This window comes from Pseudorasbora parva, chromosome 24 (genome assembly GCF_024679245.1).
Source record: "Pseudorasbora parva isolate DD20220531a chromosome 24, ASM2467924v1, whole genome shotgun sequence".
NCBI classification, from domain to species: Eukaryota; Metazoa; Chordata; class Actinopteri; order Cypriniformes; family Gobionidae; genus Pseudorasbora; species Pseudorasbora parva.
In genome coordinates this window covers 15,565,125-15,589,521 of record NC_090195.1, presented here as the reverse complement: position 1 = coordinate 15,589,521, position 24,397 = coordinate 15,565,125, and the positions used below count along the sequence as shown (strand labels likewise).

Genomic DNA, 24,397 nt, shown 5'->3' with positions numbered 1-24,397 from the left:
CCTACTCACAAGACCCATAAAAGCACTAAAAACATCGATACAAAGTCCATCTCACTACAGTGGCTGTACAATAATTTGTTATAATAAACACTACAGTGGCTGTACGAAAATAGTTATTGTGCGCACAAAAATCAAAATAACGACTTTATCCACCAAATTATTGACGTGAAATCGACGCATGCGCGGGAATATGACGCAGATCCGCCGTTCGAATACATGACCCAGAAGAGGAGGAGCGGCGCTATCGCGTGAGTTCATGTTCGTGAGACCTGCACGGAAGACAATAAACATGGCGGATAAAGTCATTATTTTGATTTTTTTGTGCACAAAAACTATGCTCGTCGCTTTTGTAAAATTATTGTACAGCCACTGTAGTGAGATGAACTTTGTATCGATGTTTTTAGTGCCTTTATGGGTCTTGTGAGTAGGAATGTACTGAATGCCAATGGAGGCCTTTCTGAAGCCTTTCTCAGCCATCAGCTTTCAACAAAAATATCTTCATTTGTGTTCCAAAGATGAACGAAGGTCTTGCAGGTGTCCAACGACATGAGGGTAAGTAATTAATTAAATAAATTTCATTTTTGGGTGAACTAACCCTTTAAGATAGGAACATAAGAGAAAATTGCTTTTTTTGAATGCAATATCTGAATCTCTGGCCTGATAATCTGCATGAGTGAACTCACCTCACACTTGAATGGCTTTTCTCCAGAGTGCTGGAGAGAGTGCACTTTAAGAGACATGCTGCGTTTGAAGGACTTCCCACACGTCTCACAAGTGAACGGCATGTCCTTAGTGTGAGCTGCAATTAACAACAGAAATTCATATTTGAAATATTACAATCTGCTATTTTTGTTTTCAATAGTTCAGTAATGACAATAATTATTGCTGCTGCTGCTACAGAGTAAGTATGGGCTGCTGTGAGCATGTAAGATATGCTGCGGCTGCATAAATGGAACATGAATAAATCCCATAGCAGATTTAGGCAATTGGAGCTGGTGGAGGGGGAGGGTTTCAGAGGAACTCTGATAGCGTGCTGCAGGAATAGCTTAAAGTAAAAATTAACCAGACTGTTTAAATGTTCAGCAAGCAATCTCATTGACTGCAGGATGAGCAGAGTTTCATGCACTCAGTTTCATGACTGAACTAGATATTTAACTGATAACAACATTATTTTAAGCTTAAATTAATCTCAAACACATTTCAGTGTTCATTTTTAAGGTTAGCAAGAGAGAGATTGTGACATGGTTTTGTGTATAACAAGACAGCATTATTACTGCATTTACTTAGTTGTCAGTGTTAGATGAGCAAGTGTAACTCGCGCTGTGGACAAGCGAGTGGATTCTGGAAGAAGGAAGCACTTCTAGATAAGATATTTCCTCTCTGCTGTCAGGGCAGATTAAACAATACAGCCTCTGTCCTCGGCTCAGTCTGTTCTGGATGGTAAAGCAAGGTCACAGTGGCTCTTTCCCCTGCTCAAAACAGAGCTGGGTATTTCACTATTGTGTTGGACCAAGCTCTGGGAAGATCAAGCTTCAGAAGATGAAAGTACCGTACAGTATGAAGGCCAGGCTGTGCTGTATTACCTCTGCCTGAAGGTTAATTTACACAACAATATGTCTTTGTGTATTCGACAGGGCTGCTGTATTAAGCAGCATCTTGACCGCCACCTAGCTGTGACAGGCGGAGGTATTGTTTAAACGTATCAGTGAGTTCATTAGTTAAGGTACAGCACAATACAGAAGAGGATAAAGTATCAAGATGTGGCATGTTGCCTGAAAAGGAGGGTCTTGAATTGAGACAGTTTGAGGTTGAATCATTCAGTTGAGTTTGTCTGAACTCATTCATTGTAAAGATCCAATTTAAAAGAGCGATTCATTCACAGATCGTACATACTGTAACTAAATCTTTCAGAACAGTTAATTAAGAAATAGTTACAAGGAATTGTGAAGGATCGCACTGAATTAAATGTGAAATTCTGAAGGAGGACTGAAATATGTTCTTGTAAAACCTACTAGGTAACTTTACAATAAGGTTAATATTAGTTTACTGTAAGTTATCATGAATTAACAATGAAAAATACTTCTAAAGCATTATTATTATTATATCCTAGTTAGTACTGATTCAAACATTTACTAACACATTTTTAGAATAAAAAAAAAAAGTTAATATATTATTTAATCGAGCCAAACTAACATGACCTAACAATAAATAGTTGTACTGTTATTTATTACTGTTAACAAAGATTAATAAATACTGTATTCAATTTATTGTTTATTCTTAGTTAATGCATTATTGGGACTAATGAGACCTTGTTGTAAAGTGTTACCACATACTCCAATAATCCTTGTTATATAATACAATTTGAAACATTATTTTTTACAATGTAAGATGAATGTGTCAAGATTTTCAGTGAATAATTACTTAAATTTCAAACTATTCCTCAGACAAAGTAAGCATTAATCACTGATGCTTCAGTCATTAATCACTTTGATGACAAAAAAACTGTCCAGGATATTCTTAAAAAAAAAAAAAAATCTTGTGTTACAAGGAGAAATAAAAATTTATACAGGTTTGGAACAACATGAAAGTGACTAAATAATGACAGAATGACCCAGTAATTGACCCAGTACTCACCAACCATGTGTTTCCGGACATGTGCCATGGTGTAGAATTTCTTTTCACAGATTTCACAAGAGAACTTCTTCTCGGCATATCCGTGGACAATCTTGTTGTGTTCATGTAACGACCACAGCTTTTTAAAGGCTTTTCCACAAGTCACGCACTACAAAGATCAGAGGACCTGAATGAACGGCCTTAGACTAAACAGCTCTCCCTTAGGGGTCGATGGAAAACACAAGAGTATTTTATCATTCTGAGACAGTACCAACAACTGCACAAGCTAAATAAAGAATGAATATTGCAAAGGGCACCTCTAACTTAAAATTCATTTATACCAAATTAAACACAACAGCACAATTTGCTTAATTACATTGAATTCCCCATAAGTGCTTAATATAGTAAAGACAAATGAGTGCTGGATGTTTTAGACCCAGTTTGAGTTCGAAGTGGAAAGGGCCCGGTAGACCTGCTTTAATGATAGAAAACAGCTGTTCTCCACACCCTAATACAGTCTGTGCCTATATATATCATCCCAACTCTCTGGTCTATCATTCTGCACTTATACCAGAGTACCAAAAGAGAATGGACATAATGCACGTTATATGGACATAATAAACATGATCAAATGATTTATAAAGAAAGCTGATAGGTATATATAGTTATTGGTAGATGAAAACTAGGAGTACGCCAGCAAACTAACAAATTAATTGTTATTTTAAGGATCACCAATAACTGATAAATGGTTTATATTAAATTTCTTCACTATTTCTATAAATAAATAAAAATAAACAATAATACATCAAATACATAGTTTTAAGCACTGCAATAAAATGTAGTGAAAAAAATGATTTGCAGTTTGAAAGATTATTATTAATTAGATATTTGCTAAAGATTGCATTTAACAGTGTTATTAAATGATTAGTGTTATAATGATTAACTTCTTCAAGTGAGCATTAGATGATGGTAATCTACATCTAAAAATATATTTAGGACATAAACATGGAAAATTAATATATATATATATATATATATATATATATATATATATATATATATATATATATATATATATATATATATATATATATATATATATATATATATATATATATATATATATATATATATATATATATATATATGTGTGTGTGTGTTCACTTAATAAGTTAATCATTATATATATATAAATCACATTATGAAATAAATGCTTTTCTCCAAAACACATTGGCCACAATTGTTGCCACCCTTTTATTTAAAGGTCCCGTTCTTTGCGTGTTTTCGAAGCTTTGATTAGGTTTTCAGTGTGCAATATAACATGAGTTCATGTTTCACGTGTAAAAAAAACAGTATTTTTCACACAATTGACTTATCTGTACAGCGCTGTTTTCTCTGTCCTAAAAACGGCCTGATGATTTCCTTGTTCTATGAAGTCCCTCCTTCAGAAATATGTAACGAGTTCTGATTGGGCCAGCGCTTCCCGTGTTGTGATTGGACAGCAGCTTAGCGCACTTTGCCCGGAAAGATCACGCCTCTTACCATAACGGGGAGATGCAAGCGCTGAATGCGCGCTCTTCTCCACGTGGGAGAGCAACAAGACCACGCCCCCTTTTTTGTTCTTGTGGGCGGAGAGTTAGTCAACAAACGGTTCTAGTGACGTCATTACATCCCTGCACTTCCTGCTGTAGTCCAAACCGGCCATTTGCTGTGGGCTTTGAAAGGGAACTTCTGTTAAATAAAATATCTGGCTTGGCATTGAACTTTGAGCTTTATAATTTTACAGGTATTATTTATGCTCTAACAGCAACATTACACACTAACTAAAGTTTAAAAGATGGAATCACGAAGAACGGGACCTTTAATACTTTTTGCAACCTCCTTTTCCCAAGATAACAGCTCTGAGTCTTCTTCTATAATGTCTGATGGGTTTGGAGATCAGAGAACATTCCTCCATACTGAATCCCTCCAGATCCTGCAGATTCCCAGATCCATGTTGGTGCTTCTTCTCTTCAGTTCCCCTCACTCATTCTCTATAGGGTTCAGGTCAGGGGACTGGGACGACCGCGGCAGAAGCTTCATTTTGTGTTCAGTGACACATTTATGTGTTGATTTTGATGTGTGTTTTGGATCGTTGATGGAAGATCCAACAATGGTCCATTATAAGATTTCTAGCAGAGGCTGCCAGGTTTTGATTTTTTATCTGCTGGTATTTACTAGAATCCATTATACCATGGGTCTGAACAAGATGTCCAGGACCTCCAGCAAAAAAAATAGGCCCTCAACATTAAAGATCCAGCAGTATTTTTAGCCATGAACATGGGGTACTTTTTATCCCTGTTTGCACCAAACCCATCGGGTAGATTTGCTGCCAAAAAGCTATTTTTATAGTTTCATCTGACCACAGAACCAGGCCCCTTTTGGATTTCCAGTCATGTCTGACAACTGAATGTGCTGGAGTTTGTTTCTGGATGAGTGAGGAGGATTTTTCTTGAATTCCTCCCAAACAACTTGAGGTGATGTAGGAGTTGTTTGATTTTTTTTTAATTTAGGCTTTCTGACCCCAAGACTCAACTAATCCCTGAGATTGTCCAACTGTGATCCTCCAAGAGTATTTGTCCACTTGAACTCTCCTCCTCGCCATGGATTAAGACGATATAGACACACGTCATCTTTCAGGTAGATTTGTAACATCTTTAGTTAAATGGAGCTTCTTAATTATTGTCCTGATGGTGGAAATGGGGATTTTTCAATGCTTTAGCTATTTTCCTACAGCCGCTTTCTATTTTGTGAAGCTCAACCATCTTTTGCCGCACGTCAGAACTATATTCTTTGGTTTTACTCATTGTGATGAATGATTAAGGGAATATGGCCTTTGTGCCTCCTTATATTTATACTCCTGTGGAACAAGACATCATAAGCGGGACAATTTAATGTTCCTTGTCACCCTGGTGTGCTAAAAAATGTAAATATTAATGCAAGTATATTTCAGAGATATTTTATTCATAAAAAATTCTAGGGGTGCCAACAATTGTGACCAACGTGTGTTGGAGAAAAGCAATTATTTAATAATGTGATTTACGCCCCATTTTCAATTCTTTTACTTCAATGAAAGGTTGGATATTTGTGACATTTTGAAATAAATTATATATATATATATATATAATATTAACATTGTCAAATATTATTACCATTGTTATTGGTAACTAAAATAACAATTAATTTGTATAAATTTTATAAATAAAAAACATACAAGCATTACCGTTCAAAAGTTGAGTAGGCAGTACTTTGTTTTCTGTCTCTTATTTTCACCAAGGCTAAATTAATATGATCAAAAATATGGTAAAAACGGTAATAATGTTAAATATAACAATTCGTTTTTTTCTATTGTAATATATATATATATATATATATATATATATATATATATATATATATATATATATATACTTAGAATTCTTTGATGAATAAAGTTGCAAATGCAAATTTAATCCTGGCTCAATAAAACTACTTAGTGACCACAACCTTTAGAACGGTAGTATATATCGCATCAAAACTGGTTACTTTAATTACGAAAATGAGTGTCCCAGTTCTGTGAAAACAGATTTCATGTTACTATTCTATTGTTATTATTATTAATACAAGGTTGATCTATAAGGCTGATTTTACACAAGCATCAATTGCTTGTATGAAATCTTCCTTATAGATCAAATTTGTTAAAGTGTGCATGCAGACAGGTGTGTGTACCTGTATGTTTTTCTCACAGTTTGTCTGATGGTGTAGCAGCAACTCGCTCTCCAGTAAGAAGCGCTTGCCGCATTTATTGCAGATCTGCATGCGGTTGTGTGTGACGTTCATGTGCTTCTCCAAGTACCAGCGGTTGTTAAAAATACGAGGGCATTTCTTGCAGGAAAAGTGCTGTTTTTCTTCAAGCTTCACCTTCTGCCCCACACTCTCCTGCTCTTTTCTTCTCTTCCTCCCCTCCCCTAGTGTGGTGCCGATTAGTGTCCGTTTCATGACGGCATCTGTGCCAGTTGATATTCTTGTGGCACGCCGTCTTCCCAAGCTGGTGTGTCCTGTTTCTGGAATGTTGAGTTTGTTCTCCTCTTCATCCTCATCTTCCTCATCATTGCTGCAATTTTCCATCTCTTCCTTACCTTGTTCATATTCTTCTTCTTCGTCCTCGCCAACATCTTCATTATCATCCTGTTCCTTCCCCTCCTCCGCACCAGGAAGACTGGTGCGGCGGCGAACGAGGAGGGATGAGGTACTTGAGGTGACGCCCTTGCCGTCTGACCCTTTAGAAACATTCAATGTCTGGTTGTTGAGGTTTACCTCCACAATAATTTGCTCTCTGTTAAAAGAGACAGAACCATCTTGGGCTCCCGCTTCATTGAAGCAGGCCCCTCCCTCCATTTTGCATAAGCCACGCCCTCCTCCACTAGCCACACCCCCTCTGCTGTCATCATTTTTGTATAAGTGTTTGGCCTGAGGGCTGGAGTGGATGCTAGATGAATGTGTCTGGTTAATGTCCCTACTGCCCCCACTATCCTCCGCAAGCAATGAGAAAGTGCCATTGCCTTGCTGTGTGTACATCTTCTCAATCTCCACCTTGTACATCCGATTGGACGAGGCAATGTCCTGCCTGTCTGTTTCAGCCATCTCATTGGAGCCAAGTAGTTTGTGGCAGGAATCACTCATCTGTGGCACAATGGCCTCCTGTAGCACTTCAAAGATGGAGATATAGAGGAAGTTGAGGTTCTGGATGCTCAGCACCTCAAAGGCCAGGTTTATGCGGTGCAGCGGATGACTCTGGGAGAAGAGGGCCTGAAAGTTGGGTCTATGTTCACCCAGCACGTACTTGTGGGCGGAAAATGTACAGTGGGACACCAGCACAAGGTCCACGTCGCACAGGTGAGGCTGGTAGAAATGCTGTTCGCTCAGCCTGTCCATTAAACGAGTAGAAAGCAGAAAGAGCTCAGCAGAGGGGAAGTCAGCAGTCCTCTTCACTGTAAGATAAGACAGGAGAAATTGAAGTTTAATCTTACAATTCATGAGCAAATTATTTAGAAATAATAAGATAATAAACAGGACAACTATATCCACTTGGAAAACAGAACAAGAATAAACATTTTAGATCTAGATTTGCATTTCAAGAAAAAAATACTGATGCAGTAAATGTAAAATTGTGCATATAGCAATAATATAGCTTAGAATAATTATTTTAATGTGATTTTATTTGGCCAATACATTTTTCATAGCATTTGATTCATAGCTCTGATTAAATTATTTATATGAGTCACCGTTACAAAATGGTTAAATGTCAGTATTATTTAATTTACTAAATCAGATTCTATTTTTATATTTTCAGTTTTAGCAAATGAATGCACATTTATTTTCATTTTATTTCAGCAAGTTGCCAAGGCAAGTCTAATCATCTAATATTTATATTTTACTTAAGCTTTTTATTAATTAAAATAATTTTAATTGTTTTAGTTAGCAATTACAACACTGTTTAATGCACAGTAAACTTTATAAAACTTTAAAGCATCACAAAATGAAATATTCTGTTAAAAAGAATGGGAAATGTTGTTTATTACTAATTTTGGTTATATTAGTGCATGCAAGTGAAAATGTAGCTTTAAATATAGGTTTCTGTGTTAATTAGTAAAAAACTAATTTTGTGAAAATCATGCTTGATTGTTGTTAACTAGATTGTTTTCTGTATATTATTATTGAATCAATTTTGTTTGTACTTGATATCTACTGGTCAGAAAAAGGTGGTTTACTTATTAAAGGTTTCATGAACTGGCTTTTTTACTTTTTTATACTGTTGTCTAAGGTTAACTAATAACTTTCGTGTGTTTTTTACATTCAAAAACACATAACTAATAAGTAATAGGCTATTTTCTACAGTGGTTTTGAGGCTCTCTCCAAAACGCTGGGTTCTGTTGGGCGTGACGCACAGGAGACTTGGAAGTAAACGCCCACGGCTAGGATTGGAAAAGATTTGGATATTTAATGAGCTTCAGCTCCTGTCATATCTATGCCCCTGTCAGCTCATTTCACATGAGGGGGGGATTGTTTTGAAAGCGGCAACCGGAATGATTCAAGTACGTCTTTATCAACAAACACAATGATTTATTTCTCATCCACTCGCGATTGATTGGACTATTATGATTGTTGTAATAAATGGCATGCAGGATCGGTCGATGTAAGCGTGAACCGCGTGCGCACAAACACACACACACACATGCACACACACGCACATGTCGTGTTTCCATGTTTTATGGGGACTTTCAACAAAAACAGAACAAAAAATTAATATTATGAGATTCATCTCCCTTGCCGACAGGCTTACGCTTTGGTAGCCCGTCTGGAAAACACACAGCCCCGGGAAGTTGGGCTTTGCGAGCCTTTGCCCATAAATGTCTGAGTCCAGCGTGCTAAAGGTATGTTCTGTTAGACACGTACACATAAGCAAAACAATACATAACAATGCAATACTATTACATATAAAAAACACGTTTTACTCACATAAGTGTGTTTCACCATTTCTGCTGTCGAATCCAATATGGAAGAAATAGCAATGTGTTTTAATTATTGAATGTCTGCAAATCCAGCATCGACCTGAGATTTGTTTACAAACAATTCCGCAGTGGAATGAAGTGAATATGTCTTCCCCACGTCAGCTGGAACTTCATCTAAAATAAAGTTCAACTGCACATTTCTAATATAAGGATCCAAAGTAAGCTTAAGCAGCAACTTCTTCCACAACCAGGAATAGCGCAATATCTTGCTATATTCTTCTGCATTTTTATTGCTGCTGGCTAGTGCAATCTAAACAGCTCCATGAGTCAGTGGGCCAGGCTACTAAATTAGACGTGCTTATTATTCTGTAGAGGTGCGATGACGTTTAAATGCGGACACGATCGTTTTCTGGGCCTGGTGTCTATAAAGTCTTTTCTTTGACTAACAAGGATGTTTTTAGCTCTGAAAATTACAGGATATTCTTATATTACCATGACCTTTTATATATCAAAAACAATTATCTCAATTTATCACCCCTTTAAGACAAGATATTGATGTGCATATAGTCATAAGATGAAAATAGAATATAATAGAACTATGATGTCAATAACAAATAAAAGGTTGACCAAATTGCACAGAACTGATTTCATTTCAGGCTTGAAAACATTATCAAACAAAGTCCATCTGAGAGGGAGAAAGGCAGGAGCTACTGGAGCCTGCAGCGATGCCCTCCCCTTCTGCTCCCAAGGTTGGTTTATTTTAGATCAGGAAGGACAAGGTTTCGATCTGGACAGCATCTCTTTAAAAAACTCCACCGAGGAAAGGAAAGGGACAAAGGGAGAGGCAGCAAGCCAAAAGAGAAAAAGACAAACCAATTAAGAGGAGAGATTTAGAAGTATGTAAAAAGCGCATTGAGATTCAGAGCTGTATGCTAACCATTAGCTTCCTCCTCCTGCGTCCTGTCTCTCCAAGTTATCATTATGCACAAGACAAAACACTGTCCAATAAACAATTAAAGAGAGCAGGGAGAGTAAATATCAGACTCTCCAAACAATTATACAGATTGGTTACGCTGGCTTTTGTTACTAACAACAAGTGGAATTAAGAGTTTTACTTTTTATCTCTGAAAACAGGATTAGTTTGTTTTCAGGAGGCCATTTAGTCCAATCAATCTTGTTAAAGGGGTCATATAATGCAACATGCACTTCTGCAAGTTGATTGTATGGAAATGAGTGTTGGCATTGCCTGTACACAACCATCCTATAATGATTAAAAATCCATCCAGTATTTTTTTAAGGCCCCGTCCACATGAAGCCAGCGCTTTCCTAATCCGATCTTTTTTTCCCCTCGTTTCAAGAAATATCTGTGTCCACACGAAATTAAGAAAACGGACTAAAAACGATGTAGTTTGCATGCCAGGCCAGTGTGTGGCGCTGTAATTCTGCCACAGAAATACACTAAAAACGGAGAAGAAGAGTTGTGGCTAGAAGGGGTATAGCAGTGGTCGGAGGTGAGGCAAAATCTCACAATAAAATAACAATAAATACATTTGCTACTTAACAGATGTGTTTTATTAATGCCTACACCTACCCCAACCCAAAACATACCCTTACAATAATGCAGATACGTTAATTAAATGACGCAATATTGATGTGCGCATGCCCAGTGCCCGTAGTTGTATCCCTTAACTCTTTCACCGTGCCGGACGTGCCGGACGTGATGTGATGACATCACCGTTTCAGAAAATATACGGATTCGCTGTACACACGAAGACGGAAGATGATCGTTTTCAGATTTACCCACTTTGGGACCCGGTTTCGAAAAATATCGGATTCATGCTTCTAAAACGCCGGATCCGTGTGGACGAAACGCTGATACGGTACAAAATGTATACGTATACAGCTAAACGCGTCTCCGTGTGGACGGGGCCTAAATCTCCTCATATGTTTCCCCCTGTCTCAAATCAAGCCGTTCGACTGTGTCCACGATTGCTGATTAACAGCAGCGTTTCACCTCAGACCCGCCCTGAGCGAGTTGTCATCCTCATCATAGTCTACCATTGTTGATAGGCTGGAGCAGAATGGCGTCTAAGCGATTGTGGTGTTCTGTTCTTGGGTGTAATGATGAACACAGCAGTCATTTTGATGTTTTGAGTTTTGTTTTCGAATGGTATATTCCCCTTGATCAACGTCAATGTTTTCATGTTTGCGCAAATAATTCTGACTGAATTGAATTTGAACTCACCAGACTGCTTTATAAATGAGGGAAAAAAGTTCTTTTTTATATGTAGGCTAATAGTAGTCCCGGGGCTGTGTGTTTTCCAAGCTGGTTATCAAAACGTACGCCTGTTGGCAGAAATAATATGTTCTTGTTCTGGGCACGTGCGCACGTACACGTGTGTATGTGTTTGTGCGTGCGTTCACGCTTATATCCACAGATCATGCGGGCCATGTAATACAGAAATAATATTCCAATCAATCGCGGGTGGATGAGAAATAAATCATTGTGTTTGCTTGATAAAGACTTTTACGAGCCCTGTGAGAGAATCATTCTGGCTGCTGCTTTCAAATCAATCCCTCCCTCATGTGAACTGAACTGAAAGGGCAGCAAAAGCTCCAATCCAATCCTAGCCTGTGGGTGTTTACTTCCTAGTCTCCAGTGTGTCACGCCCATCAAAACCCAGCGTTCAGAAGAGAGCCTCAAAACCAGTGTAGAAAATAGCATATTACTTATTAGTTATGATGTTTTTGGATGTAAAAACCACACCAACGTCATTAGTTGACCTCAGACAACAGTATATAAAAAAGCCAGTTCATACACCTTTAAAGAATATTACAAAGTTTTCATTTAGACACTAAAGAATCACATTAACTTGTACAAAAATGGCATCATATGACCCCTTTAAATGTCACCCACACACAGAAAAATAGGGTGTCAAAATTGTACCTTTAGCTTGTCGCTGGGGCAGTACCCTTAAAAGGACATCTTTGTACCTGTTTTACTCCTAAAAGGTGCATATTAGTACCTTTGAGTTCAAATGCGTACCTTAAGGTACTACTATGAACCTTTTTGTGGTAAAAATGGTACAACGTTGTTCTTTTAAGGGTACTGCCCCAGCAACAAGCTGTTGTACCCCTAAAGGTACAATTTTTACACCCTATTTTTCTGTGTGCAGAAATACACGGAATTGACACAATCAAGAATATCCATCCTCATATGTGCTCACTGTGACCAAACCATTGCACCTGTACTAATGTCTAATACATTCTGGATCTGGAAACAGCTGGCTGCACCAAACTGACATATTTGCCTGGTCTACAGTGCAACTGAGGGGTTCTGGAAGTAAAAACATTAATTTTCTCCAAAGGGAAATTGATTTTTTACATTAACTTATACACTTTTAAAGTTATAGTTTAGTTAAACCTTTATAGTATTTGCTTCTGTTGAAGCTTTTAGTCCACATTATTTCAACATAGTTTTAAAACAATTGTGTTTGATAGCAGAATTTGTGGTGGAAAAAAGACATTACCCATGATACTGTACAGAAAATCACACCAATCAGTTATTACACTCTAAGCACGCAGATTGATTTTCCTTAATCGTACACACAAAAATCCACCTCACTACTCTGTCCTGATTAAAGATGTTATGCACCACCTTCAACTCGAAAAGATTAGATTTTCTTTAAAAAACAAGATTGATAATTTTTATGCAGTATGGAAACCTTTTATTAATTATTATAATAAGACTGCAATAATTAAACCCTAACCCCACTATTTTCTTCCCTTTTTTTTCTCCTTCTCATTTCCTGTATTCAAATATAAATAATTTACATATGGAAAAATATTATTATTATATAATATTATTGCATACTATATCAGCAAAGTGAATTGTGTTAGAATTTTTCGTGCAAATGTTTAAAAAAATAAATAAAGAATGTAAAAAAGAAAATCACACCAGAGACCACACCATCAGAGAGTCTATACACACCGATCAGGCATAACATTATGATTATAAGTGAAGTGAATAACACTGATTATCTTTTCATCACGGCACCTGATAGTGGGTGGGATATTAGGCAACAAGTGAACATTTTGTCCTCAAAGTTGATGTGTTAGAAGCAGGAAAAATGGGCAAGCTTAAGTATTTGAGTGAGTTTAGCAAGGGCCAAATTGTGATGGCGAAACGACTGGTTCAGAGCATCTCCAAAACTGCAGCTCTTTTGGAGTGTTCCCGGTCTGCAGTGGTCAGTATCTATCAAAAGTGGTCCAAGGAAGAACAAGGCTGGGAAACCTAGGGTCCTGCCATCCATGTGGATGTGACATGTACCACCTACCTAAGCACTGTTGCAAACCATGTAGAGTTTTAAATCCTTTCACGAAAATGGTATTACCTGGTGGCTGTTGCTTTTTTCAGAAGGATAATGCACCATGCCACAAAGCAAAAATGGTTCAGGAGTAGTTTGAGGAGAACAAAAACGAGTTTGAGTTGTTGGTTTGGTCTCCAAATTTGTGAGATGTGCTGAACAAACAAGTCTGATCCTTGGAGGCCCATTCTCACAACTTACAGAACATAAAGAATCTGCTGCTAACATCTTGGTGCCAGATACCACAGCACACCTTCAGGGGTCTAGCGGAGTCCATGCCTTGACAAGTCAGGGCTGTTAAGGCAGCAAAAATGTGACCAACACAATATTTTGGAGGAGGTCATAAATGATCGGTGTGTATACACAGTATATATAATTAAAGTGTGAATATTTGGAATGAAACTCTGAATATATGAAATTAATTTGACAGTACTTAATGAATAATGTATAGCTAGTTATATCCTTGTTATCGGAGCAATAGCCTTCTGAATTCCATGACTTAAAAAATGGCATTCCCTGGAATTTTCCAACACTTTGTTAAAACAGCTGGTCATACTCCAAACAACACAGACATTTTGGAGTCTACATCCCGTTATCTTGAGAGTCATATTTCCATTATTGCAACTCTTAATTGCAATGCATTATTGCATTCTAAGTGCTTATGAGTAATCATGTTCAACAAAATGTTGCTGAAAACATTATGCATTATTCTCAAAGGAATTTATGAATCTCTTAGGGAGATGTTGGCTGAAATAGCACTCCAGGTAAAAGCTGATATACAAGTGCATGGTATGAGTGCTCATTCTGAATCACTTGTAGATAGGGGCTGCTGTGGGTGGTTCCTGTGAGGTGGATGGTATGTTTCTTTCTGTAATGTGTGTGTGTGTATATATATATATATATATATATATATATATATATATATATATATATATATATATATATATATATATATATATATATGGGATTGCAATTTGTAGTTCCTTCGATCAATAAAGCTGCACAGTACACAGTTTCTTACCTTTAAAAAAAAGAAATTCTGAATAGTTTTTGTGCTTCTAATCATGGCTTATAACTCTTTAATGAAGACTTTTTTTTAAAAATCCCTATGGGATAAATGAATGAAAGCAACGGTCTGGAAAAGTGGGTTGTCACTGTTGCACTCCAATGTGGAACAACATATTTTAAAGCCAAGAACAAGCATTTAAGTCTGGAAATATGTTGTGATTGATTAGATAATGAGGAAGATATGATTGACTGACAAGTTCAAATGTAATTCCATATGCACAATTTTTTTTTCTATGGAATATTGTGTGAATCTTTGAATATTCAAGGTGAATGATCACTGGGACGGAGTTAAACCCTACAGCTAAACAGCAGAAAACACAAGTCACGAAGTTCAGAAGCATTCATGCTGTTCATTTGGATAAATACAATTCTTTAGCGCCACCAGGAATAATTGAAAATAGATAAGGGGTTGTTATTCCAAAACAATACCAAGTCAGCTGTATCAAATTTAAAAATGGCAACATGAAAAATTTCTGAAAGACGTTAAATTAGTCTGAGCCATTGCACAGTGGTTAGTGAGTGTTCACATAGTCTCTCTCTCTCTCTCTCTCTCTCTCTCTCTCTCTCTCTCTCTCTCTCTCTCTCTCTCTCTCTCTCTCCTCAAGATATTCCTGTCGCTCTCTACTCCAAAATAAAATAAAATAAAAGGCAAATCCCTAATCACAAACTGATTTGAAAATATATTTGACAACAATACTGTCTTCATTATAGTTTTAGAGAAATGTAGGCAAACTTATACTGGAAGCGTATTCATTTTAGCTCTCAGTTTTATTTTTGAAAATCTTATTCAAATTTGATACACTGATAATTGTTATCCTATTATGACTGATAACCAATACATTCCAATTCCATATATTTTGTAAAAAATATATATTTTTAAAGAAGTCTCTTAAGCTCAACGAGGCATCATTTATTTAATGAAACCTACGGCGGTAAGTTTTAATATATTTTAAAATGTCATCAATTTTGGTGATGGCAAAGCTGAATTTTCTGCATCATTACTCCAGTCTTAAGTGTCTCATGATCCTTTATAAATCATTCTAATATGTTGATTTGCTGCTAAAGAAACATTTCTTATTGCTATTAATGTTTTGCTGCTTATTATTTTTGTGGAAACCATGAAACACTTTGATTAGAAGAACGTAGCATTTCTTTTAAATATTAATCTTTTGTAACATTATAAATCTTTTGTAATAAAAAATGTCTTTACACTCCCTTTTGATCAATTGTAAATGATCCCTATCTTCTTTTCTTTCTTTTTTTACACACAATTATAATGTATGAAAAACTGGCAACATTTACTGAGATTTGCTCAACATTTAACACTGTTATTTCATTAAAGTTTTTTTTTATTTAACCAACCTCTCATCAAGTCTGTAGTTTGCCAGCTCACCAATACTCCTGCAACATGACCTTGACCAAACTTTGTTAAACAGACCTTTCATTACCAGCAACATGGGAGGTGTAACGTTTGTCATTATGGTTCATAAAGCTGAGCTCATTGTTGCGCAGAAACCCGTACTGCTTTCATGCAATAAGAGGTGACTTGGGGCTGCTGGCCAGGGCGGCTGGTATGCACTTGGCTGAGGACGATCAACACAGTGCCAGGCAGCAGAGAATAGAGCGGTGGGGGAACGAGTTGACTTTCACTTCTGCAGTCTTTCTGTTTACCACAGTTCCAAAATAAAGTCTACCGTTTCTGCTGATATTTCTTCATAGAGATTGCCCCTTTCCTTTTTAAAAAATGGTGATATGGAGAGCAAGAAAGAAAATGCTGGAATTCTAATGTCGATGTCTTCACTCTTCAGTGAGAATCAGACAGAATTTAGGGATAGTTCACCCCCAAAATGTCAACTCTGTCGTCATTTTTTCATCCTCAAGTTGTTCCAAACCATTGACTTCCATATTAAGAAGAGTGATGAGAGCCATTGAGAGTGATGAGAAGATCATCTGTCACTGAACACTGCAACAATGCCACCACTATGAAGACCACTGACCAACCTTTCAACAACTTTTCATGAATTGCTCACAATTTCAGAAACCATACAGGAAGTCATAAAGCAATACAAACTCAACAAACCACATGACAAGCCACATGAATTTCATAAAACTGTGAATGATATGTAAACAACCTATCTTTATCTTTATTTTTTGGTAAAAACACATTACTATCAATATTTTAATACAAGTTGCAAGTGATGCTTTAAAAGTATTTTTTGACCATAATAGCATCTCTTTGTCAGAAAAGTCTAGTAACTTGACCCAGGCTAATCCAGCTAGATTTTCTCTCTCCTGTTACAGTATCACAGACCTCAAAGCACAAGGAGAGGGAGGCTCTGGCTGTCAGGCGGAAGACAGAATGATGGAAATGAAAACTCAGCAATCCTTTTCCCCCTTCAGCATTGTCCTAACAAGAGCTTTGGGTTGGGAGGCTTGAGTGACACCCTCAAGAACCAGAGCGGGCATCATGCCAGCCTGAATCTCCCTCAGATTGGACAGAGACACAGTTAGTATGGAGCTTCAGCGTAATTGTTCAACACTGATCTTAACAGACACACTAAAACCTGAGTCAGCATAAAACTAGTGCAGACACACACTGGAAAATTCATTTGTCACCAACCAGACTAACTTAACAATAGAAAACAATTGACCGGTTTACCTGCCCTCATATTGTACAGAACAAAACAAAAACAGCACCATGAAAGTGGTTGATATGATTTAGATATGCACTCCTGAAGTCATACAACAGTTCTGTGTGAGTGGTTATGTGAAGGATAATGTACATCCAGCCAGTTGTTATCGCAGAATAAACCCCGACAGAGTAACCAGGTCTTGTGTAACTCTTAAGGGGTTTATTCTGCGATAACAACCAGCTGGATGTACATTATTCCACTTATTACACGGCTACTTGTCTCAAGTAAATTAGACACAAAATATAGCCTTGAGTTTAAATAATTTATTAGCTCTTACGCAAAGCTTCCCAAAAACAGTTACAAATTACTTTAAGCCTTTATCTATTGTTGAAGATTTGTTTTTACCATGGGCTATATGTTAAAAATGAATGCTGAAAGGGTTTGTTCACCCATACATGAAACTAAACCCATGATTTACTCACCCTCAAGTCATCATAGGTGTATATGACATTCTTCTTTCAGACGAAAACAATCAAAGTCATATTTAAAAAGTTCTGGCTAACATTAATCCAAGCAGTAGTTTTAAGTTAGCTGTTTTTTAAGTCCATAAAAAATGCAGCTGTCAATCTAGTAAATTGCTCCACACGGATCCGACGGTTTAACTGGCCTTCTGATTCGAATCGATGCGTATGTGTAAGAAAAATATCCATATTTAAAACTTTATAAAGTAAACATTTTAACCCATTAAGTCTTCCATTGTAACCCATGGTGGTTAAAGGGGTATCAGAGCTAGGAAGATGAATCTTTATTTAAACTGGGTCATTAATGTAGTAGAAATGTGAAATTATTTTTAAATTTGGTGCCTTCTAGACTGAGAAAAGACAGAAAATGTAGTTTTGTCTAATGGGGATGAAAGACAACAATTCCCAGAATGCTTCACTGCCCTAACAAGGCCACTCCCAAAGCCACCGCTACTGGATTACTGGATCACTTTCCCACGGCGTTTATTTTCATAAAATCAGTTAGTGAACAGACATTACTATTAAAAACTGAACGTGTCTGTTAAATATAATGTGATTTAGCCATTGAGCGAGTGTCACAGCACAAACGCAGCAGGAGTCAGATTACATTCATCGTGATGAATGAGCTGAATGAGCTCTCGTGATAAGAGCTGAGGTAATCGCATCCGCGGCCTACATTCACCTGTGTTCAGTCAGACACATTTTCAGTTCAGAGAGTCAACGACTGCGTTACGCATAAGTAGTACTGGTCAAGATAACTCACCCGGATAAGCAGTGTGTTATTCAACTTTGGCGGTTGTTATCTGGGAATAACAAACTGCTGGAATGCGTGATTGACCAATCAGAATCAAGTATTTCACAGAGCCGTGTAATAGGGCTGGGAAAAAAATCAATTTGATTTAAAAATCGAGTTGGTAGGTGAAATCGATTCATATTTTCAAAAAAATCTATTTTTTAGATTTTTTTTCTCCCCCTCGCCAGTATAGCGCAAAACATACATTTTGCATTCCCCAAATCTTCCTTCATGGTGTCCGTAGCACGCTCCCTGCGGCGCAGCCCTCTGCCCCTCTTCCGAGGGCAGCGTGTGCATACACAAACAACCTGGCAGAAACAGCCGGCGAAAGAGAGCAGCTCCTTCCCAAAAAAATGCTCTTCGACTTCAGTCATATGACGGTGCAACTAGCGCCCCATCGGAGAGGGTCTTTAGTGTGGGTGGTCGTATTGTCACCTGTAACCGAGCTTTCCTCAAGCCTGCTGTTTTTTGTTTAATGACAGGCTCATTTTCCTTGCAAAGAATGTTTAAAATGCAATTAAATGTTTTATGATGAATGGTGTTACTGTTTACATGTTCAATTCAACTAAGAGTTACCTCTGGATTTTGTTGTTGTTTATTAGCTCAATCCAAATACTGTATAAATAATTTGGATGTTTAACAATCTTTGTTGCACACTGCACAGTGACTTTTCAGTTAGATAAAGGGTTTGCCTTTGCAATTTTATGTTGATGCACTTTAATTAAATATAATAAATATATATATTTAAAATATATGTACAGTTTGCAATTATTTTTGTTTTAAATTGGGGAAGAAAAAATAAAATCGAAACGAATCGTAAATTGAGTTTTTTATCAAGATTTTTTAGGGGGGAAAAAATCGCCCAGCCCTACTGTGTAATAATCACTAAAAATATTTCATAATACAAGTCATAATACACTAATCTTGATATGCCAAATTTGAATATGTGCTAACTTTTGGAGCTTTTAGTCACTGTTTTAATGGAAAAGTGCAGCAAGAACATATTTTCAAAACATCTCCTTTTGTGACTCCACAATAATAAATTACAGATACTTTTGTGACCATTTTAATTTTTAGCTATTTCTTTAACCCTCCCAGCAGATTAATGACTCTTTTGACCTTCGACTAAACTTCGAGAATGTTGTTGCCCACTCGGTATTAATGAAAAACAAGCATTATCATGGGAATCTAATCAGGCCGCTATTAAAGAGACGAGAGACTAATCGCTGTCCTTCTGCCCTCTGGATTCCTCCACTTCCTGTGCTGCCAGCCCGAGGGGAAGTTTCACAGTGCTGTAAAATGCAGAGGCGCTGCTGTCTGGCCCTGCTTCCTCATCAATCACACACACATGCCAAGTAATGACTCTGCATCTGGAGTCTCTCTGCCCAAGACAATAAGCACAGTTAGAAATGACCTGCATTTCGATAGGGAATTAAAGAAAACCAGAATATGATATTGGAATGAGTGGCAGAAAGGTTTGAATGAATAACAGAAGATTTTTATTTGGCTATTAAAGGTCCCGTTCTTTGCGATTCCATCTTTCAAACTTTAGTTAGTGTGTAATGTTGCTGTTAGAGCAGAAATAATACCTGTAAAATTATAAAGCTCAAAGTTCAATGCCAAGCGAGATATTTTATTTAACAGAAGTTCCCTTTCAAAGCCCACAGCGAACGGCCGGTTTGGACTACAGCAGGAAGTGCAGGGATGTAATGACGTCACAAAAACCGTTTGTTGACTAACTCTGCGCCCACAAGAACACGCAAAAAAGGGGGCGTGGTCTTGTTGCTCTCCCACGTGGAGAAGAGCGCGCATTCAGCGCTTGCATCTCCCCGTTATGGTAAGAGGCGGGACCTTTCCGGGCAAAGTGCGCTAAGCTGCTGTCCAATCACAACACGGGAAGCGCTGGCCCAATCAGAACTCATTATGTATTTCTGAAGGAGGGACTTCATAGAACAAGGAAATTATCAGGCTGTTTTTAGGACAGAGGAAACAGCGGTGTACAGATAAGTAAATTGTGTGAAAAATACTGTTTTTTTACATGCGAAACATGAACTCATGTTATATTGCACACTGTTAACCTAATCAAAGCTTCGAAAACACGCAAAGAATGAGACCTTTAATGCAAATAAATAATTTCAAGCCCACTACAATTGACATGTTGAGCCATTTTTGAGTGTTAATTACTTTTTTTTCAGTGTGCTCCACACCGTTGGCTCTAGTCTGTTTTTTGGGGGGGCCTTTTTAACATGTAGAATCAGTATTGGGCTATCAGTGAGAGAGAGAGAGAGAGAGAGAGAGAGAGAGAGAGAGAGAGAGAGAGAGAGAGAGAGAGAGAGAGAGAACTCTGATTGGCTGTTCAGTTTAGCGAATGAGTCAGTGCACGAGGATACGAGCAAAAGTGATGAAAGCAAGCAAAGAAGTCATGATGGCACAGACAAGGCAACGGTCGTATTACCTGAGCATTCCACTGAATGAAAAGTTTCATAATAACATGAGTGGAGTGGAATAAAGAATGTGATCAGCATGATTGATAATCAAAACGGAAAGAAAGCACTGCTTACAAATACAATGACAGTCACGTGAAATCCTTTCAGTGTGTTCAAACACAGATTTTTTTCCCCAGTGCAAGGCAACATCACAGTTGGCTTTCATCAGCGCTAACGTTAGTTCTTTGGTGTCGGTTTGGTGTGTCCCTACCCTTAGAGTTCTGTGAACTAACACCCAGACAGAACCAGGCCTCTGGTTACCATCTGATAAGACGGTTTTATTGCTCAAAAGAATGTGGAAGTTGGCCACATGCAAAAGAACAAACAGTCAGCTTCCAAACAAAGGAACTTTTCCCACTTGAAAATGGCACCTTTCTCATTGGTCAAGCTAAAGGCGAGAGGTGTGACCTCTGTGGAGGTTAAAGAGCACCCACATAGTTCCCCTCTCTCTCTCTCTTCCTGATTGCTGATCGTGTGGAACGCCACGGGACTGCCATGTTGAAACAACGAAGTGTGGTAAAAATTTCTCCCTCAAAACAGCCCTGCTCGTGAGGTAGTACTTTTCAAAATTCCGGAACTTTCCGGGGCGCTGAATATGCTGATTGGCTGACTCCGCGCAGCATTTTATTTCAACTAGAAGTCTGTTGCAGTGCGTGTTTTCTGTTAGACTGCAATGATACAATGATAATTAAAAAAATATGGCCGATGGACTGACAACCAGGTTCAGGCTTTAATACGCTTATATGCAAAACTTATATCCAACAGAACTGGAAAGCCATAGGCACCGGAAAAATTTGCCTAATCGTCACAGTACATTAGATAGAAAAGCAACTGTGTAATCAACGCGCCATCCTCAATAAACCCGTCTCTTAAATAATACCCAGAAATGTCTAATATTCTGATCTAATATGATTTCTGACCTGTAAGGTGGCCAGAATAATAATCATACACTGTTTGTTAATAGGCCAGAGGAGAACTGGCACCCCGACTGAGCCTGGTTTCTCCCAAGGTTTACTTTTCTCCATCATTCCCTGATGGAGTTTTGGTTCCTTGCCACTGTCGCCTTTGGCTTGGCTTGCTCTGTTGGGGACACTAAAATTATGATCTAAGTAATTCAACTAAATATACAAATAAAATTAATAAATTAGGTCATATTTAATTCGATAAACTATAATACTGATCTGCCAACACTGTTGCTGTGTGAGAATTTGGAATGGGCTGGTAGCGTCGCTGTTTTCTGCGGAGCGACTGTCCAGCCGAATCGGGTTTTGTGGCAATGTTGTGAAGGAACTGTGAAGCTGCTTTAAAACAATCGTCATTGTAAAAGCGCTATATAAATGAAGTTGATTGATTGATTGAAAAGCAGAAAGCAACAAATCTGCAGGGAAAAATGTTCCTGGGACAAATTGTTTCAGGTAATTTAGGTGGAAACGGGGCTTAACTAAACAGAGGTTTTACCCCTTGTTAACAAGTTGCTTTGAACTATCATACTGATGTTTCTGTTCAGATGGTTAAACGGCTATTTTCAATGATTCCCATACTGTTTCCCGTTTCATTCACTTCACTTGCAATTCCCTATGTATGCGTGTTTGTATGTGTATGTGTTTGTTTTGATTAGTTATGCGTTTGTGATTTAGTTATATAAAACTTTTGCGTTTATTTCACACGAGTATTAATTCTGTTGATTCACTGCTTGCAGACAAAGTCACTTTAACGATGCAATCCCAGAAAAAGGCTAAGGAAGAGTTATTTTTCAGTGGCCAGGAGAAATATTCTTTCTGAGAATTTATAGATGATCAATACAGAGTGTTCGCTGGACAAAGTGTAATATTAATTCAGTTAATTCTTAGCCTGACAAGCCAGACCCACATCAAGATGTTTGGTCTGGAAACTCACCATAGACAGGGCTCAATCTGAGGGGTGGGATAAACGGTTGTCTTTCAAACTCCCTCTGCATGCGATAGGATAGCGCTACAACCAACCAGAGCAACGAAGGTGAAACAGAGCTTGTTGATAGATTAAACATTCGCCGTATCCTGTCAGCAAAACTCCGAACACATCTTCCCTTTTTAAGAATGACTTCAGTGCCGTTATTTGTTCTTTTCTCAGAGAAAAGCTTAACTCCAAGTCTTCCAGAGTCACAGTCAAAGCTGATTCGAAAGACCGCCGCCATTCGCCAGTTTCTTTGTTTACTAGAAGCACGCAAACGCAAACTTGGCCGTCGTCATTATGGCCCCACCCGCCGACTCTATACACAATGGCCCTCATTTATCAAAAGTGCGTACACCAAATTTCCAGCGTACACCTTGCGTACACCCAAACCCACGGTGACTTTGAGATTTATCAATATGGACGTTGGCGTACAGCACGCTCAAATCCTACGCCAGCTCAGGAGGTGGTGTACGCACGTTTGAGTTAGTGTGAAAATGCGCAGAAAAACAATTCCTAACACCACAAAACGCACTGACAAGATATGCTATATGACCCACTGTTAAAAACCACAACAACAACATTTAGTGTTTATTTTTGTGCAACATGAACGTCAATGTTTAATTTGTGTGACTTTACCAAAGCGTTTGATCTGTAGGCATATGTATTCCTCCAGTCGCGAGCCTGTGCGCTTCATCTGACGTTTCAGGCCCGCCTGGCCCAGCAGCTGCGCACGGACTGGGACTAAAATAATTCAGACTGACAAAATAATAAAAATGGCCTTCTTCTTTTAAATAATAATAAAATCAATAAAAATGGCATTCTTCTTCTAAATAACAAGCGTCATTAAGAATAATAATCATAATAATAAGAAGAAGAATCTTACAAATTGTCATGTAATTATTAATGTGAATGAATCTTACTCCACAATACATCATCACTATTGTACACCCCAATACATGTGCCGTGATACGAAATTAAATGCTAATTGTTTCAAAACGTGCTGTAAAATAATGCATTGTGATGGTAATTTATCATCCAAACAGCTATTTAAACTGCTGGAGTGCGCGTCTCAACCCCCACACTAACAGTAGCTACTCGTAATTTGGGTCCATATTTTGTTTTTGTGAGCGCCTTTAATCCCATTCTTTAAACTCCCAAATAAAACAATTTCGTTTTTTTTTTCCCACTTCCCTGGTGATGGTCTCGATGGGCGCGTCTCAATCATCTCAATAGTTCAGTAGTCAGAGCACTGATCAGGGAGTCAGCCCATTAACTTATGTCCTAATCAGTGCCCTGACTAAGTGGACTAAAGAGATGATTGAGCGCGCCCGATCTCCACGTCGGAGAAGTTTCGTTTCTTTGCCGTCTTCTGTTTGTCCATGGCGTAAAATGAGTGCGTGCGCGAGGCAGAGACTTGAATATATAGGATCGTAAACGATCGTTATTCTAATGAC

The 24,397-nt window shown here is 37.9% G+C and overlaps 1 protein-coding gene across 2 annotated transcripts in view; it reads right to left on the bottom strand.

Moving 5' to 3' along the window:
* The window catches only part of zbtb47b (zinc finger and BTB domain containing 47b), a 42,351-nt gene that overhangs the window by 5,767 nt on the left and 12,187 nt on the right, over positions 1-24,397 (bottom strand). For both annotated transcript variants that reach the window (XM_067435423.1, XM_067435424.1), the window contains 3 exons: positions 6,361-7,622; positions 2,635-2,782; positions 684-799 (listed from right to left, as the gene is read on the bottom strand). In XM_067435423.1, the coding sequence (XP_067291524.1) occupies positions 684-799; positions 2,635-2,782; positions 6,361-7,566 (1,470 nt within the window). In that variant the 5' untranslated portion in view covers positions 7,567-7,622. The remainder of the gene's footprint in view (positions 1-683; positions 800-2,634; positions 2,783-6,360; positions 7,623-24,397) is intronic.